Source organism: Cyprinus carpio, chromosome A10, assembly GCF_018340385.1.
Source record: "Cyprinus carpio isolate SPL01 chromosome A10, ASM1834038v1, whole genome shotgun sequence".
Taxonomy (NCBI): domain Eukaryota; kingdom Metazoa; phylum Chordata; class Actinopteri; order Cypriniformes; family Cyprinidae; genus Cyprinus; species Cyprinus carpio.
Genome location: NC_056581.1, coordinates 11,754,303 through 11,773,120, shown reverse-complemented (window position 1 = coordinate 11,773,120; position 18,818 = coordinate 11,754,303). Strand labels below are relative to the sequence as shown.

At 34.6% G+C, this 18,818-nt stretch overlaps 1 protein-coding gene across 2 annotated transcripts in view; it reads right to left on the bottom strand.

The window, feature by feature from the left end:
• LOC109071267 (neurotrimin-like) overlaps window positions 1-18,818 on the bottom strand; it is a 259,248-nt gene that overhangs the window by 87,267 nt on the left and 153,163 nt on the right. Inside the window, exon 2 of one of the 2 annotated variants that reach the window (XM_042765237.1) lies at window positions 104-194. In XM_042765237.1, coding sequence (XP_042621171.1) covers window positions 104-194 — 91 coding nt within the window. Of the gene's footprint in view, window positions 1-103; window positions 1,010-18,818 lie in introns of those variants that run through there. The other variant, XM_042765236.1, reaches the window with a different exon arrangement.

The window sequence follows — 18,818 nt, the reverse complement described above, 5'->3', positions numbered from 1 at the left end:
ACGTCATGAACCGACATGCAAAACATTTGACAGTTCTGATGCTCTTTTCACGCAGGACACAGGAACATGACAGCATGATAAATGCACAACCATCACCGCCTACCTGAGGAAGAGCGTCTCTCCTTGTCTGATGGTGATATTGTCCATCTGTTTGTTATCGGATTGGGATTCTCCCTGACTGCGGACAGGCAGACCTGCGGGGAGAAGGAACAGCAGTCTGAGACTCATCACCACACACCTCCTCCAGGACGCCGCGCAGTATCCACACACAACCATCTTCATCTGCGGACTGGAAATCCGTTCACAGTAGTCCAAAAGAGAAACGCGTTAGTTAGCCATTACAGTTCAGATGTGTTAATCCAGATTTCCTCCCCAGGTAGACAACAAAATCCCTCGCGGACAGAGCGCTTATAGATGACCGCGCCGTGCCGTCGCCATGGAAATGAGCGTAAAATTAAATAAATGAAATGTATACTTTAGTGGTGCCCTCAATCGTTCTCGTTTCTTATGTCCTATTGCCTTTAATATCCTAACTGAAAATCCACCTTTTTCTCTCACTGACCCGCTGTCCCAAACTTTGAGAAGTCGATTGTGAATGAACCTGCCAAGATATGGAGGGTGTTTGTGGTTCCTCAGTGCAGTACAGTATGAGTATACACAGTCTTCCCAAAGAAAAGAAAATAAGAAAATAAAGTCTCCGTCCAGTGGGTCCGTTGCTCGATTGTCTTTTATAGCCTGCTGGGCTGTTGATCACGCACAAGTTGGAAAAAGCGCGCGCTGTTGTCATAGTAGCAGCAGCAGACGCGTCCTCGCGCCGGGCAGTACAGCGCCAAAAACTGCGCGCAAATCAGCGGCTATTGTGTGGAGTATAATGCGATGCGTGAGCGACATTCATTGATTGCCTTGTGGTTACAGCCTCTGCCGTTCAACACGACTGTTCAAGGAGCACTCGAGAGAGAAAATTGAGCTTTGTTGCACAAAATCATAAATCAGATAACCCATATTTCTGAGGACTGAAAGAAATGATGTCTAGACAGAGAGGATGACAGAAAAAATTGAAGTACCAAAACCAAACACACTTTTTAAGATGTTTGTTTTGAAAATCTAAACTACTACTTTGTTCTAATTGTTAACATGACTGTTTAAACTACTCAGTTTGAGTAATATTTAATAAATATTCAGAAATATAAAAAAAATTAAAAACCTAAAAAAGTGGCCTTAAAATATACAGTCTATCTATCTATCTATCTATCTATCTATCTATCTATCTATCTATCTATCTATCTATCTATCTATCTATCTATCTATCTATCTATCTCTGCAGGGGGGGAAATAAAGTGACAGCTGACTTGATGATGTAAAGTCAATAGTTTGAAGGTTTTTGTCTTTCAAAAAACTATTATAGCTAAATAGCTAAAAGTCAAAGCTAATAGTCAGACTACAATATGTGTATCGTAATGATGTATTATTCTGCTTGTTAAAAATGTAGTATGCAGTAGAGTTTATCACTGTTGGGCGGAAACCTAGTCTATATGTTCAAAACTGCTACTTTTTTCAGAAAATGAAAAAAAAAAAAACCCTGCATTTTTAAAATAATAAAATACTGCATGTCAAAGTTGATATAGTGGCTTTATATAGGCTGGCCTATGGTTAGACACTTGCATATATCATCATATTAACATTTTACCAAAATCAAGCTAAAGTGGGGTTGATTTGTAGCCAGTGAATGTCAGACAACTACGTGTTTTGAGCATCATATTAGAATCATATTAGACACTTGCATCGCATTATGTTTTAATCAACTTACATGTTATAAAGTTTATTGGAGCTACATGGGCGCTCAGTTTTTTTCTGTCATTCGGCCAAAATATCATGTTTTTAAAGACGAAAAGCTATGCACAGTCTATTTAATTAGTACTTTCTGACGACAAACGCTAGATACTCTGCTCTTCAAAAACATAGAAAGGTATTCTTTATATATATATATAGATATATATATATATATTATATATATATATATATATAAGGGTAAATAAAGAAATGGTTTAATATGTACAGCATTTTCTTAACTCAATAAACACTATACACACACACACGGTATATATATATATACAGTATGTGTGTGTGTGTGTGTGTGTGTGTGTGTGTGTGTGTGTGTGTGTGTGTGTGTGTATAGTGTTTATTGAGTTAACAAAATGCTGTACATATTAAACCATTTCTTTATTTACCCTTGCATTGCAAACAAGCAGAGACAGAAGTCCAAAATGTGTGTAGCACTTCATTCAAGCGAGTTTAGTTACAAGTTCTTTTTAATACATTTCATTCATTTAATATTTGCTAAACCCACAGAAAGACATAAAGAGTGACCAACAGTAATGAATGATGAAAAAAAAAAAATGAAAATTAGCATGTGCGTGTGACCATGTTTTTTTTTTTTTTTTTCCATGTCAGTGAACACAGCATTGCAAGAAAATACAATAGAAATCCGTGTTCATTACAGTAACCCCTCCACCCCCACCCAAATTTCAGAGGGCCTCGCACATCAATTTAGCACAAGGCCTCATGCCCTCCTTGTGATGGACCTGAACATAAGAGACTACTTTTAAAAACATTAAAATTTTTGTCTAGCAATGTATAGATATATTCAGACAAGTCAATGTGTGATTTCTTCTACAGTATTTTACCGTAAACCCTTTTTAACTACAATAATCATGCAATATAAGGCTGGAATACACTACACAATATTTGCCCCAGTTTTCCCCTGATTTGCAGTCTGGAGAAGCTGACACTAGTTGCCTAAAGTCAGAGTCAGTCTGCAGATTTGAGTTGACAGATTTCCATTCAGTCAGAGGATATCAAACATGTTTGATATTTTGAGCTGATTTTAGAACACACATTGTTTTCATTTGTCATGCGTCTCCTAGCAACAAGGTGCACATTTCTGCTTGAGTTTGTTGTGATCGGAACAACTTTAAAGTCTGGTAGTGGATGATCCCCAGTCATTAAGTATATGGTCAGTGACTTTAATATAAAGTCAGTAAGTGTATGATGTCCTGTTTTAAAAGTCGTGTAGTGTATTCCAGCCTTTAATAAAAGTCGTGTAGTGTATTCCAGCCTTTAATTTTAGAATATAAATTTGTTTTTGGAAGTTGCCTCAATAGATTTGAATGGACATAATGCTTCTGCACAAAATTAAATGTCTAGTATTTCATAAGTGTTATCAGAGACACCACTTTCTACCATTAGCCATACAGTAAGTAATCAATTCACTCGAGACAGCAGCACTTATTTCATAACAAGCTTCACTTCTTGTAGAAGGACAGAAGCGCCCAGAGCATTTTGAGAGGAGCAATTCAAGAAACACAACATATTCTCTAGCCTCTCAGACAGATGGACTATCTCTGCAAATGTGGCAATGTGTCGACACAGATCACTCTAGAGATCCACATTCAGCGTGACAGTGGCCTAAACAACTGCATGCAGAGTAGCTGGTTTCTGAGCAGAAACGAGGGAGTCATACAGAAGACTCTTCTTTCATAAAAAATTTCCTACTAAGTGGTGAGTGAAGCAGACCATGAACAGAAGCCTATAAACAAAGGACATTTGTGGATGACTCATTTTTCTGCAGTGTTACAGGTTGGGTCAATTTATTTAGCAAAAGCACTGAACTGCCATGTATTGCCTGCCTTCTTTCTATCTATCTATCTATCTATCTATCTATCTATCTATCTATCTATCTATCTATCTATCTATCTATCTATCTTCTTCCTTCTTACTTGCTGGCTGGAAAAGTAATAAATAAAAAATACTAATAGAATTTAGGCATGTTTAGTATGTATCTTACAGACTCATTCACTCTGTACTCCAGATGGTCTCCTTCTTCCTTTAAGATTTAAGTTTGCCCACCAGGGACCTGTGATAATGAGGTCTCACTGCAGAACTTCAGAAAGATCATCAGTATATAACTTCATCTGTGGCATGTGTGTGAGATGTTAATATGTATCAACTGAGCCAAAGCTGTAACAGAAAATGTTAGTATAGTAACTTTATAAAATGTCACCATACATAAATAAATAAATTTGCAACCAGTTCAACACATTATAAAATACTTATGAACTGTCATAGGTGTCCTGGAAATGCCTCTTGTTTTCTTTCCTTGCCTTTTTTTTTTTTTTCATTAGAAATTGGCACAAAAATTCAACAATTTAATCTGCACTCAAGATTTTCTGTGTGGTCTCAGACTTCTGGACCCACTATATCATATAGCATATATCATATATAACATATCAGGAGTCTAACTATCACTGCAAGTGATATTTAAAAATAGATTAAATAGAGATCTATTTTTACAGTACATCAGTGCCTCATTGAGAAACATGTCTGAACTTTAAATTTGACAGCAGTTTCTGCTATAGTCTACTAATCTCAAAATAAAAGCTAGCAACTATTTGTGGCTGCTGTCTTGAAATGAAATATTTGTGCTTGGCATTTTGCTTTCATTTTCAATAGTGATTGTTATAGGCACGTACAGCCCTCACATTAGCTTTGATATTTGGATCGTGATGGATTTAAATAAATTATATTTTCAAGACTTTGCTTTTTGTTTTCTCTAGATGACATGATCATCACATGATTCTTCCAAAATAATTATAATATGCTGATTTGGCTCTCAACAAACACTATAAAGGTTGACAGGTTAAGGTTAACAATTGTGCTGCTTGATATTTTGTGGAAAATATTATATATTTTCCCAGGATTCTTTGATGAAGGGAAAAAATAAAACGAAAAAAACAGGATTTATTCAAATAGACTGTTTTGTAACACTATAAATGTCTTTTTGTCTGTCATTATTGACTATTTCTTATTGCTGATTAAAATGTTTCATTTCAAACTTTTATAGTGTATCATAAGATACCAGTATATTTCACATTGATATAAAATATTCTTTATTAAATATGATTATTTACTATTTTGGTCATGTATAATGTGTGTCATTCCAAGTGTGCCACTATAATTACCTTGAAGCCATTCCATTGTGTATGTGGGATTTGAATAACATATAATTATAGAAATACTTTTGGTTTAGCGTATGACTCTTGAGTCATAAGCTTGAGTCTAACTTTGACCAGAACAGTACAAACAAACCTTGTTTATCATTTGTGGCGGAAAGCATAAATTTGGAAGTACTCCTCCACCTCTGAGAAGAAGAAAAAAATATCACCGCCTGAAGGTTTTCTAACAGGGAAATTTTGCCACTATAAGTTAAGACGTCTGTATAAACTGAAGCTGTGAAACCTTACTCACTAAGGCATCATAAGCTCTGCTAAACTCTGCCCTGCTGGCAATGTTGACTTTAGTGCATTGGCACGTACTTCAATAACATTTGTGGGACGACAGCTCAATTCCCAGTTTGTGGGCTCCCAGCTGATTTGGTGCAATGCTGCCGGCTATGTAATATCGTGTCACTATGAGAACTCAGTTATATATCATAGAGGGCCTTTTGTGATTTTCAGTGTTTTGCTTTATCCTGCTAAACGCAACCCACTTCAGCATTCAAAACACCTAGCTGATGATTGCCTGGGTTGAGAGTATTGCTGAAAAACAATAATCAAGTTGAAATGCTGCTCTGAGAGGGATAATATGTGTCCTCACGTATCTGTGAAAACGGTGTTTATGGCTTAAGTGAGAGCCCCCAGTGGCTTGCGATCACGTGTATGTAACAGTACACCGCGTTGTGGTCGTCAAAATAATTATTGTGGTGTGATTCATTCTCTTTCTTCATCTAAAACATACTGACACGTTGGGATGAGTGATCAGACAGATCTCTATACACCGGAACTGAAGAATCTGAGCTGAGAGAGATGGGGGAAGAGCTGGTAGCCAAGAGCAATTCGACTCTTTGGGGTGGAAGTGACCATTATTTTCCAATACATAGATTGATGTCGCTTGAACTCCTATTTGTCTTACACTAGTAATGGTTTTCTGTCTCTGCCTTGCTGTTTAACAGTGTTTTCTTCTAAATTGTTCTATATTGGAGTGTCATTGCAAAGCTGGAACACTTTTGTCTCTAAAGGAAGAGAAACTAGAGGTTTTATTTTTTTACAGGTGTTTTTTTATGGTTTACTTCTATAATAAAAGTTATGAACTTATGAATATATATATATATTATATATATATATATATATATATATATATATATATATAATTATACTATATTATATTATTAGTACAAATGTGTGATATGATCCTTTAAAAATCATTCTGATATGCTGATTTGATGTTAATATTTTGTGGAAACTGATCTTTTTTCAGGATTATTTGATGAATTGAAATATCAAAAGAACAGAATTTACTTGAATTTTTGTTGTTGTTGTTAAAAAATATGCATGCCTTTCTATCTATAAGTTTTAAACAATTTAATGTGTCCTTGCTGAATAAAATGTTTAATTTCCTTTTTAAAAATCTCTCAGTCAGTCTGTCTGTCAGTCTATCTATGAATATTTACAACTTTTGGTTTGAAATGTCATTCCAAGTGTGTCACTATATAATTTAATTTGTGGGAATAATATGTTGTGTTTTATTTATTTTTAATTATGTAATTTCTTTAAGTTTCTTTTGTTTTTATTTGATATTTTGTTATAGTTTTATTTTCATTAGAATGTGCTCATCCAGCAAACACAACAGAGTGATTAAATCAGGATGCTATCATTAAACTCTATCCATTCCTTTTTGTAACATGTCCGATTCTTCACATTTCAACCTTTAAAGGGATACTCCACCCCAAAATGAAAATTTTGTCATTAATCACTTACCCCCATGTCGTTCCAAACCCATAAAAGATCAGTTCGTCTTCGGAACACCCGAATCACCGTATTGATCCATATCACCGTATGCTGTCTATGCTCTTCTGTGTCATCCACGCCACAAAAATGCGCTGTATTGTGTATTTAGCTTTGATTTGAAATAAAACAGCGCATCCTTGTGGTGCGGATGACACAGAAGAGCATAGACAGCATACGGTGATATGGACAGACACAGAGGAGACTTTGACAAAGGAATTATAGAATAAAGTCGTTATCTTTTTTTCTTCGCTTAAAAAAAAGTGTTCCCGTCGCTTCATATAACCCAGATTGCAAGTCTTATGGCAGATGGAGTGTTCTGACGACGACTTTCATACACTGTTATTTATTTGCCAGTCTATGGGACAGTCTCAAGCCTCCAGGTTTTCATCCAAAATTTCTTGAATTGTGTTCCGAAGACGAACAGAGCTTTTATTGGTTAGGAACGACATGAGGGGTAAGTGATTAATGACAAAATTTTCATTTTAGGGTGGAGTATCCCTTTAAGATCAGATTACTGACTTGCACAAAGCATCAAATATTGCTTTGATGCAGATGCACATATGCATGCATACATAATACCCTTGGCAAAAAAAAAAAAAATACCAGCTACAGTACATAATAAAGGACACAATACGCTGACCGTGTCATAATGCTCTGGGGTTTTAATTCACAGCAGTCAAACAAGTATACTGTTATACTATAGAAACACATCAATGCAGCACTGGCAGTAATATTTTATGATAATGCTGTAACAACATACAGCCATAACAAGCAATTAAAGGGGTATTTTCAAGGACAAGTAAGTTTATTGTATGGATTGGAGAGCAAGACATAAGCGTCTACCTCACTAGCATATTTATTTTTTATAGCCTGAGCAAAGGAAAGGACTGCAGTACAGGTAAGTAGTAGTAGAGATTATTAATGTAATAATATGGCTATTCAAAGAAAGCACTCGCAACTCTCTGAATCTCTAGTTCAAGAACAGAGGTTGGGTTCATTAAAACAAATCCGCCTGAAATGTTTTGAACTGGTTCATGCTCCAGTCAAATCCTGTTGCGAAACAGTGATAAGGGAATTGTGTGTATCGCTAGATCTTTAATAAAGTCTAAGAGGCAGGGGGAAGTTTACTAGCGGCTATTATGAAAAATAAAATCAGATTAATAGGAATTATAAGCACTGAGAAGCATTTATATGATAATTTACTTACACTATGAAGAGGCGTGTATTAGAAGGAAGTGTATTAGAAAATAAAAAGAGCATCTTTCTTACTTCTTGCTGTATAGAAAAATAATAAAATTATTAATCTCAGTTAGTTAATTTCAACAATTACTAATAAATGATTAAAATCAAAAGTTGAATACTATTTATGGATTACTATTACTGTTTACGATTTAATGTATCAGTGTAGTTAATGCATTAACTAACATTATAGAACCTTATTTTAAAGTGTTACAAAAAAAATCAAATCAAATCAAATCCCTGGGATTTAGCCCTTTCATGAATTTATTAATAAATCACCAAACATTGTTTTTTAAAAAGTATTTTCAGTACTTTCGCTTAAAAGTGGACATCACACATCAAGGAGTAAAAAAATGTTTGCCATGCTCAGTGATAGAGGATGTGCTGCTATTGTACACTTTTGAAACCTTCAGAAGTAATTCATGTTTTATACATCAAACTGGCTTTTGGCCGTTTTCATCTGTGGTGGTCTTATGAAACAGAGCATTCCATTTGTATAACTTTCCAAAAGGTGTATTGCAAACTGGTTGGTGGAGATGGTTTCCAAAATACCTCAAAGTATCGGTTCTGCTTGAAACAGAGGTTGTGAAAGAATATTAGCTCTTGAAAGTCGTCTCTCAAGCATTGACGTTTTAAAGAGATAGCGCTCATTACACACAGCACAGACATGTTGCAGCAAATACTCTTATCTTGTGTCAACACCTCTCACAAACAGAACCCCCTTGAAGAATTTTGCGAATCAAGACACTTCTCATTTTCCGTTCACTGGTTTAAATTCAGAGACTAAATTACAGCGAATAACTCTACATCTTGGAGCCATCTGGCTTTCAGCGCAGCCATATTTAATTTATGAGCACAGATTAGCCAATCACTCTTCATACATGTTTAACTGACAGGTTAAAATTGGTTACCTGGTTACTGAGGAGTCCTGTCATTTAAAGTCTGCAGAGGTGAGAACGTTTTGAGGGGTCTCTTCTGCATTTGACAAAATGTTATGTCACTCAATAGGTGTGATATATTATACAATCAGAAAAGGAAATGCAGATAAATATGAGTGTTACAGGAGTTTTAAAATTGAAATCAAAATGTCATTATTTACTCACTCTCCTGCATTTCCCCATATGCTGTTATTTTTTTTACCATGAAACACAAAAAAGGAATTGCAAAGAATTTATATCCAACTACAACAACATATCAAACTTCAAAAAGGACAATAAATAAATAAATAAATAAATAAATATGATTATTTAATTGGTCCATGTGACTCAAGTGCTACTGTATATTTCAAGTCCTTATTCTTTATTCTACAGTCTTAAAATATCCAAAGTTTGTGGTAGGTATGATTTTTAAAACTGTAATATTGTGGAATCTTATTAGAATTTAAAATAACAGTTTTGTATTTTAATATATTTTAAAATGCTATTTATTCCGGAAATGTTCAGTGTCTTTAGTGTCATGTGACCCTTCAGAAATCATTCTAATATACTGATTTAGTGCTCAAGAGACATTTCTTATAATTATCAATGTTGAAAATAGTTGTACTGCTTATTATATGTTTATTTGAAAAAGAAATTGAATTAAAAATGACATTTTAATTAATATAAAAGTCTTTACTGTCACTTCATATATAAAAATTTTAAAACGATAATTAAAAAGTTGTTCCACTTTATGACACATTTGTTTTGAGTTGACCTTGTTAAGTTTGTCTTGTCTTGTTGTCATAAAGCAAAAACCAAATAATGCACGTATGCTCTAAAATGACACTTAAAGACTTAAAGAAGATCTCATGTATATTAAATTACTGTGTAGACAACGTCTCTCACTAATGCAAAACATGATTTGCTTCTTCTCTCTCTCTCTCTCTAATCGCCATGGTGATCCTCCTCGGTGGGAAAGAGCATGCTAGACTGTAATGAGATGTTCCTATTGAATTCACAGCAGCTACTTAAATAGACTTGTCATATTAGATATGCCTCCAGACAAATTAGCAACCCAACACATTTCTGATTTCTTCACATACAAGCCATAATTATTCCTTTACTTTGCAATACGCATTAAATTAAGGCATATGCCATTTGAAGACTTTAAAATGAACAGAATGTTTCATTGTGTAATGAAAGTGAAACAAAGTGACACTTGGTAATACATTTTGGAGTCTCACCTGAAGAGACTTACCCTAAAGATGAATTTTGATGTATGGATATAAATTGAAGCCAAAGGATCCAATTATGCTATGTCTAGCAACTGCCTGATTTGCTCAAAATGTCAACTCTTCCTTTGACGCAATAAATAAGAGGAATTTCCCATGAACACGGCTGTATTTTGTATTTTGTACTCTGTATTTTGCCTAAAGGCCTTAGTCACTGTTGTACACAACAGCCACAATTTGAAAAGACCCATTAAAGGAACATTTAACCCAAAAATGTACACACCTTCAGGCCATCCAAGATTCAGATGAGTTTGTTTCTTCATTAGAAAAGATTTGGAGAAATTAAGCATTGCTTGAGTAAATGTTCAGCAAATTGTAATTTCTGGGTGAACTCTCTCTTTAATCATGGAAGAACAGCCTTTTCAAATCGAGGCTGCTGTGTACAACTGTGACTGAGTTCTTTCAGCCAATACAGGGCTTAAACCAGTGTCTTCATGGGACATTCTTCTTATTTATTTTACAAAATATATTCTGTTGTGTGTACTATCTCTTTAAAGTAATTCTAAAGGCAGTCATCAACCAAAAACTCACATTCCTTTATTTACAAAAGCAGTGGTGGACAGTAACGGAGTAGCTTTACTTTGTTACTGTACTTAGGTATATATTTCAAGTATCTGTACTTTACTGGAGTATTTTTATTTTTTTAGTAGTTTAGTGTTATAGATCACATGCTCTGACACGCAGACGCTGTGTCTGATTTAAGAACAAACTGATCCTTTTCAATGAACCTTTTAAATCGGTTTGCAAATCGCACCAAACGATTCATTCACGAATAATAATGATCCGACTACAGATGTTCTCGAGTTGACAACTCACTGATTCAGATGAACCATTTAGTGCGATTCTCCAGTGAGCTGAATTCACAAGTAAGAACCGGGAGATCTTGTGAGCGCGCACTAAAGGTAAGTTACTAATGTTGAATTTTAGGATTAATTTTTGTAACTGAAAATCATATTTATGTTAAAAGTGTCAGTTGTTTGTAAACTAAATCAGCTGTAAAGGGTGATATATTTAAGCCCACTGAAATGCTTGAATGCAGACACATCAACATCCGTGTCATGTTTTAGGTCAAAAAAGGAAACATTAAAATAACACAGATTAAATAAAATAACTCATGCACGTTCAAATTCCCCTATGCTATAAAGTTAACAGTTTTATTAAAATGCTACGTGTGATGTCTGTTTTTATATTGTTTATCAACAGTATACATTTTTATATTGTTTGGATTAACTAGTCGAGTAGACAGATATGAATGTTTCTTCATAACCATATAAAAATAAGTAAATATTGTTAGCTTATGCTAACTGTCTAGGTAATAAGCTTGCTGGTGTTAATTTGAGGTAATTTTTAGATATAAAAGTATTTTTATTTTTATTCAACCACCTAGATAGATTACATCTGGGGGAAAAAGAAAGGATGTGATGTTCAGAACATGGTAACTACAGTAATTATCAAAGTGGGAAGTGATGCCCTCTGGGGGCATTTGGCCACGGGTGTTTTTACACCACAGACAAGGTTTGAGAAGGAAAAAATAATTATGAAAATATAATTATATTTTCCTTAAAATTTTCTTCCTAACTTCAGGCCTTATTCTCATGTCATATATAACTGTGATGTTCTGCAACACTTTTTTCTTACTGGTGAAAATTAGATTGTCAAATCAAATCTGTTTTCTCTCAGGTAGTCCATATCAACAACAAAAATATATCTTGACTCCATATAGTAGTTATTTTGGGAAAATCCCAGGTATTTTGAGTAGTAGGATTATAAAAAAAAATATGTGCTTATATAAAATTAAATTAAGTAGACTATATAAAATTGCAAAATAAATCTATCTATCAGTAATTTTTTACTTAAGTACATAAAAAATGGAGTACTTTTAGTGGAGTAATATTTTATTATACGTATCTGTACTTTAACATAAGTACTTTATTTGTGTACTTTGTCCAGCGCTGTACAAAAGCCATGGATATGTAAATAGTAAATACATTAACCGATTAGTTGACAAACCTCCAAATGCAGCATGTAATCCAGAGCTAAATAAAGATAAGAACTCCATTAGGCCCTTAAAACACTCCTAGATAACATGTTCAAAAAAAATAAAAAATTAGCAGATAATGGATTTCCTTAATGGATGGTTTTTTTTTTTTTTTTTTTTTTTTTTTTTTTGTGGCTGTAACAGCAGCTGATGTGTGGTCGGTGGGTTTGGCTGCCAGGTTCGACTTTGCCACTGCCAAACCGCCAGCGTCATATGATGCACCGCTGTCATCAAAAGCAAATGAGATTACAGGGGGAAATGGAGTTTACTCGCTCTCTGAAAGATTTACTGATCCCCACAGGATCGAAAACAGGTCCAGGGCTCTGAAAGCCATCATCTGAGGGGTGAATTACCTGCGGCTGGAAACTACTTGTTTCGATAACCCACAATTCCCCTCACCCTCTTTGATTTACCTGTGTACAACCTTACTTTCTCTTGCCCTTCTAGGTTGGCTTTCTATATCTGCCTCCCTCCCTTCAAGGGCGGACGTTAGAAACAGAGATGTGTCACTGCAGCGCCACCAGGTTCTCTTTTATCATCCTTATTTTCCCTTTTTTTTTTCTGTGCAGTGGTCTGTGAGGCAGACTACTTCTAACACTGCCACTCTCTCCCAGACGTGGCCCAGAAAGTATATTACGGCTCAGTTTCTGTGGCTACATCAAAAAATAAAAAATAAAATCTAAATATTGCAGGTGGCTGTATCAGAGAGACACTTCTCGTATTCCCTGAGCAACAGCACATCGAGTTCAGGCGTAAATGCACAGAGTCGGCGGCACTAAAGCTGTCATCAGTGTTTATATCACTTGGCCTATTCAGGGAGGACCAATAATAAGAGAGAGGGAAAATCTAATATCAGCCGCGGATCAAACGCCGCATGATTCATTTAGATATATTGCATATCGCCTCCCCTTCAGCCTCTGCTTGTCCCTTATGAGGACATTTCTGATTGCCACCGTACTATCAAAATTAAATGACCTTTCTTATTATCATTTTGCACATAATAAGCAGCTAATTTAAAATATTCTTATCTCTTATCTTCAGTAAAGGTTTCTATTTCCATAACTGGAATTGCGACTTTCTAGATAATGAAGCCCCTTCTGGCCTGTTGTGTGTATTTATTAGACTAAGGCTATTGTTTTGTTGTTGTTGTTGTTGTTGTTTTTCTGTCAGTGTGAAAAAAGTACATTGATTCATTTTTAACCTATCTAATAGATAAGTAGATTATGCTTATGAAAACTATGCTAATAATTAGTCTTATAATAACAGCAGAGAATATATTAGCTGACCTCATTCCCCTAAGTGTCAGAAAGCAGTTAAAACCCATTTTTTGTTGTTTGATAACAATTTGACACTTGTTTTAGTGACTTATTAATCAGTGAAGCATCTGAAGAAGACACTCAAAAAACATTTCAGTATTTATTATTATTATTTTTTTTAAATATCAACGTTATCATCAATACTGGTATATTGCAAAACCCCTACACTGTAAAAATTTTTCTAAGCTAAAAATAAAACAGATTAATGGAGTTTGTTACAAGAAAATACTATTTCAGCCTTTCTACTTCTAAATTTCACATTTAATTCAATGTTACTTGGCTTTTCTCTGTACTTATATGTGTCATTTTCTGAATGAAAATTATTTATACACTGGTTGTACATTGTACATTTAATTTAGTCCGCAAATAGCAAAATAAAATCCCTTTGTGACAATTTTTTATTCCTAGTGCATACTAGTTTTGTATTGCACAGTATTGCACAACTCTTATTGTGAGGCAATAACTCAGCGAGTATTGTAGAATAAGAAAATATAGGGTTTATTCTTGTAAGAAGGTCTGATAATCACACAGAGAATCTGCAGAGCGTGCGACAAAGAGTAACACATCGACTCAGTATTTATATCCTAATCAAAGCAGGAAGTTTCCAATCATAATGCATACTCACAACATAAGACTCCTTTTAAGGTAACTGTCTGTTTCCCCTTAGATTAGGGTTGATTTGCTTTTAAGTTTTTAATGCAAAGCATCTTCCTAGAAGCTAGGATGTAGGGCCTCTAAAATAACATTTCTTGTTTCGCACTTGTCTTGTACCTTTTGATAAGTGGTGTCAAGATGAGCATCAAGCTTCTAGAACAGAATAAGGAGATGATAAAATTGTTTTCCATCGCATGACTTCTTGCAACCTCTCGGCAGGTGCTTTATAATCAACAGGAAAGAGAATGTTTTTAGCTCAAGCATTATATTCTTTACCTTATATGGTCTAACATACAATTAATGCTTCAAGATGACAACTTGAACGAGAGTACCATGCGTCATGGTACTCTTATGAATGGCGGCAAAGTCTGACATGGAAGAGAAGAAATTGTTGAATAAAGGTTTTTTTTTGTTGCTTTGTTTTTTTGTCAAGTTTGACACGTTGCTTTGTAAAGTAATTCAGATTCGGTTACAAAATTTGAATAGTATGATAAAAAAAATAGTACGATATCACGATGTGAGAAAGGTTGTGGTTATTGTAAGGGACGTTTGCAAAGACTGTTTAAAAATATGCTTTATTTTTGTAATTCCGCTAGGTGACACTAGTAGTGCAGAAACTGCATACTTCACTTTTTAATTTGTCTTTCATAGGCCAGTTCATCTCAAGGTGTCTTCCTCCTCTTTCTGTCTAACCATCTCAGGGAGCTTTTCCTGGCTACTCTCGCCCTTGGCTTGTTCTGTGGGGGTTTGTAAGACACTAAGTCTTTTCTAAAACAATATGTGTTGTGAAAGGTGCTACACAAGTGAAAATAATAGCTGCGATGGAGTAGACCACAGTCAAGTACTTGACTCAGGGGCAGATTTAACCCCCTTTCCATTATTTCTGTGGTACTTTCAACACCAAGTAAATACTGCAATTATTTTTGTATTAAAAATGAATCATTAAAACAACTGACTAAATAACAGAAAGACTATGAACAAAACGAACTTTAAGATAATGACCTAAGAAACCTTATATAAGAAATATCAGCAATCATGGGGCCAGTTGCCCCAGTTTCCCATTGCTCTGGGTGTGTGTGTGTGTGTTTGTGCACTCGGATGGGTTAAATGCAGAGCACAAATTCCGAGTATGGGTTACCATACTTAGCCACATGTCACATCACTTTGTCACTTTCACTTTTAATCAGTGTCTCATTTATCAGTAACTCTAGTAGGGAGTTGATTGTAAAGTAGATTTCCTTAGCCGATATAATTTCCTACATTGCACATGATTAATAAATTCATCACAAATTCTAAATTTGTACAACCTTTCTGAAGCTCTCTTGTGATGCAATTAGTTTTTAATTCATTGAATTTGTAAATGGAGCCACAAAATAATTGAGAAGAAATCCATTCCAGCATGCTTCTCTATCAGCCCCATATTGGCACAATTAAGTTGCTTTATCTACAGTAATTAGAGCAATACACATCACCCAATATTTTGATATTCTCCAACATTTTGCTTAGGTATTGAACTCATTGACATCTTGCCATGCTTTTACATGCGATCTGGTTATTGAGCATTTTATTGGCCGCTGCTGTAATTTCCTGCTATGGTGTGTTTGGTGGTGCAGTTTTTAATTATTATCATCAGTGTTAGGATATAACTACAAGTGGATAATTTGTTCAGTAGCTCTGCTGCATGAAACTTTTTCAGTAATGAGCTATACTTTTTCCAGTTAGTTGTGTGTCATTAAATACCACAGCTTTACAGTCAAATGAACTGAAACACTATTCAATATCCTCTTTCATATGCATCACTGAAAAGTCTGATTAATTTCAGTGCACCAGTTCATGCATATAAATAATTTGCTGATCAAATAACCAATTCACAGATTAAATAATAAATAAAAAAATACTATAAATTACTTTTTTTTCAAATACATTTAAATGCTGCTACTGCAAATCAATATAAAATGTTTACCCAATTCTTACCCTCATGTATTTATATATAGATATTTTGAGAATTGTGTTTTTGCCCATAAAACTTGGCAATGGTCACCAAAAAAGTCTGGTTACCAACATTCTTCAAAACATCTTTTGTTTCTCAGAGACCAAATAAAGCCATACAGGTTGGAGTGACATAAGTAAATGATAACAGAACTACCCCTTTAATGCTGCCATCACAATTCAATCTTTATTGTTTTTGTGCCCGATAAAAATACTCTGACAGTATTTAAGTATTTGCTGAATCACTGAAAAATCTAGAAGACACTCTAAATAAGCTATTTATAATGTTGGGTTCAGAATATTGTAGATTACATTGTGGGTTTTTACTGCCAAAGCATAAGACAGCACACACACACACACACACACACACACACACACAATAATATGTATGGACACAAAGACTCGGGTGTAATTGATCTTTCTGAAAAGCCATTCCAATATTATCCTCTTCAGAGGTTATGATTTAATCTTCGTCAAATCATTTCTCATTGTATCATCTCTCTTTACAAAATATTGTTTAATTTGTGAAAGCCTTTGGGTTGTGAGTTTGAGCATAAGCGCAATTTATGTTTCTGTCAGTGAGTGCCTTAAATAATCAACTCATAAAAAATACAGACATATAATAAATAAATAAATAAATAAATAAATAAATAAGTGACACTTTATATTTGCATTCATTTGCTTGATGGTGTTTTATATTTGTTTAGCATTTTTCCATTAAAACAAGAGGCATGAAAACGAAATCTAATTCCTACTCTGAGGATGGCAAAGTCAGAAGCCCATCCCTGCACAGAATTACTGATGCTCGTATTATCTGTCCAAGGACATGTGCAGGCACAGAGGTTAACCTTGAATTGGTGGCACATCTGGTGGTTGAACATGCCGATTAACAAAGCATGCAGTTTTTACACAAAAGAAGAAAAGAGTGCTTTTCTAGGCTGATGGATAAAGGAGACTGGTATCCACAAAGTTGACTGTTACCATGGTTAAATGAAAAGTCTGTCTTTCCTGAGTGACACATAAAGCACAAATACATAGATCTTTACCTTTGTTGTTATTACTGTCATGCTATGACTGATAAATTACAGATATTATAATTATATACTGTTTTGTCTAAAATAAATAAAAGACCACAAAACTAAAATAAATTATTTTAAACGCTAAAAGTGAATTTTATCATCAAAGCATTATAAAATACAGTATGCACATTATATTTCCTGTGAAATCTGTTAAAGATTACATTTAAAGGAACAGTTCACCCAAAAATGAAAATTTACTTACCCTCATCTCACTATGTAGATGAGTTTGTTTCTTCATGGGAAAAGATTTGGAGAAAGCATTATATCACTTGCTCACCAATGGATCCTCTGCAGTGTATGGGTGCCGTCACAATGAGAGTTCTCTCCTGCTTCAGATGACTTTTTCACTGGAGAAAGCAATATTATGGATAGAGGGCTTGCATTTTAGCCAGAAACAATGGTTTTAAAATGGAATACTGTGATGTTTTTCACAATAAAAACTTTCATTCTGACAACAGCACCAATTCACTGCAGAGGATCCATTGAACTATTCCTTTAACAGTGTTATTATCATACAATAGCTTTGCATGAGGATCTGCTATCATGTTACTCAGTCACATGATAGCCATCAGTTATGTCAAGTCAAACTTTGCATGACATGTACAGGTATAACACTTTTTTTTTTTTTTTTTTTTTTTTTTTTTTTTTTATTAAATTTTGAATTATTGGGTGAACTTTTCCTTAATCAAAATGAACCCTATTTGTTGTGTTGCATAGTTAAGAACAAATACTTAAAAATATATTCAACTTGCAAATTAAGAAGCAAATGAGCTCTGGAACTAATCAATAAATCTAAATCAGCAATTAGTGAAACTCATTAAAGCAGCTTTATTTACAGCCAATGTGCTGACTATTGAAACGCACCGGCCATGAAGATCTATTATGTGTAACGACAAAATTACACTTTCAATAATGGGAAAAAGGCTCAAAATTTCATGCTCCAGCCGCACCTTTATCTGCCAGAAAATAAAGAGTATTTGGGCTCAGTATTGAACCACGGGGCTGGACTGTGCAGTCGTGCTCCAGTGCGTTTGGCTGATAAGAGCAGGTTCAGACCCACAGAACATCGGACCCGCCTGTGGACTGATCGAACTGGAGATGCTGTGATGATCTACAGCCTTATTATGCTTTAGAGGTATTCTGGCGTCTAGTCACATTGAAGTACTTTAAAGCTTATTCTGGTATGTATTGTAAGAGTTAAGTGCTCTGTCACACATAATGTCTCTCTGTTTCACTCACACACAGTATAACAAAAAGCTGTCAGACACAACAGTGATATCTGCTCCCTGTCTGTTCAACAATTCTTCTGTGACATAGATTGACATAGATTTTGTTGGACGACCTTTCCATCGTCCAATCAAATCATTTTATATAAAATGTAGTCCCACCCAAATATATTTCTAGGGATGCACCAAAAAGTCTTGTTTTCAGGGGAAAATAAATAAATAAATA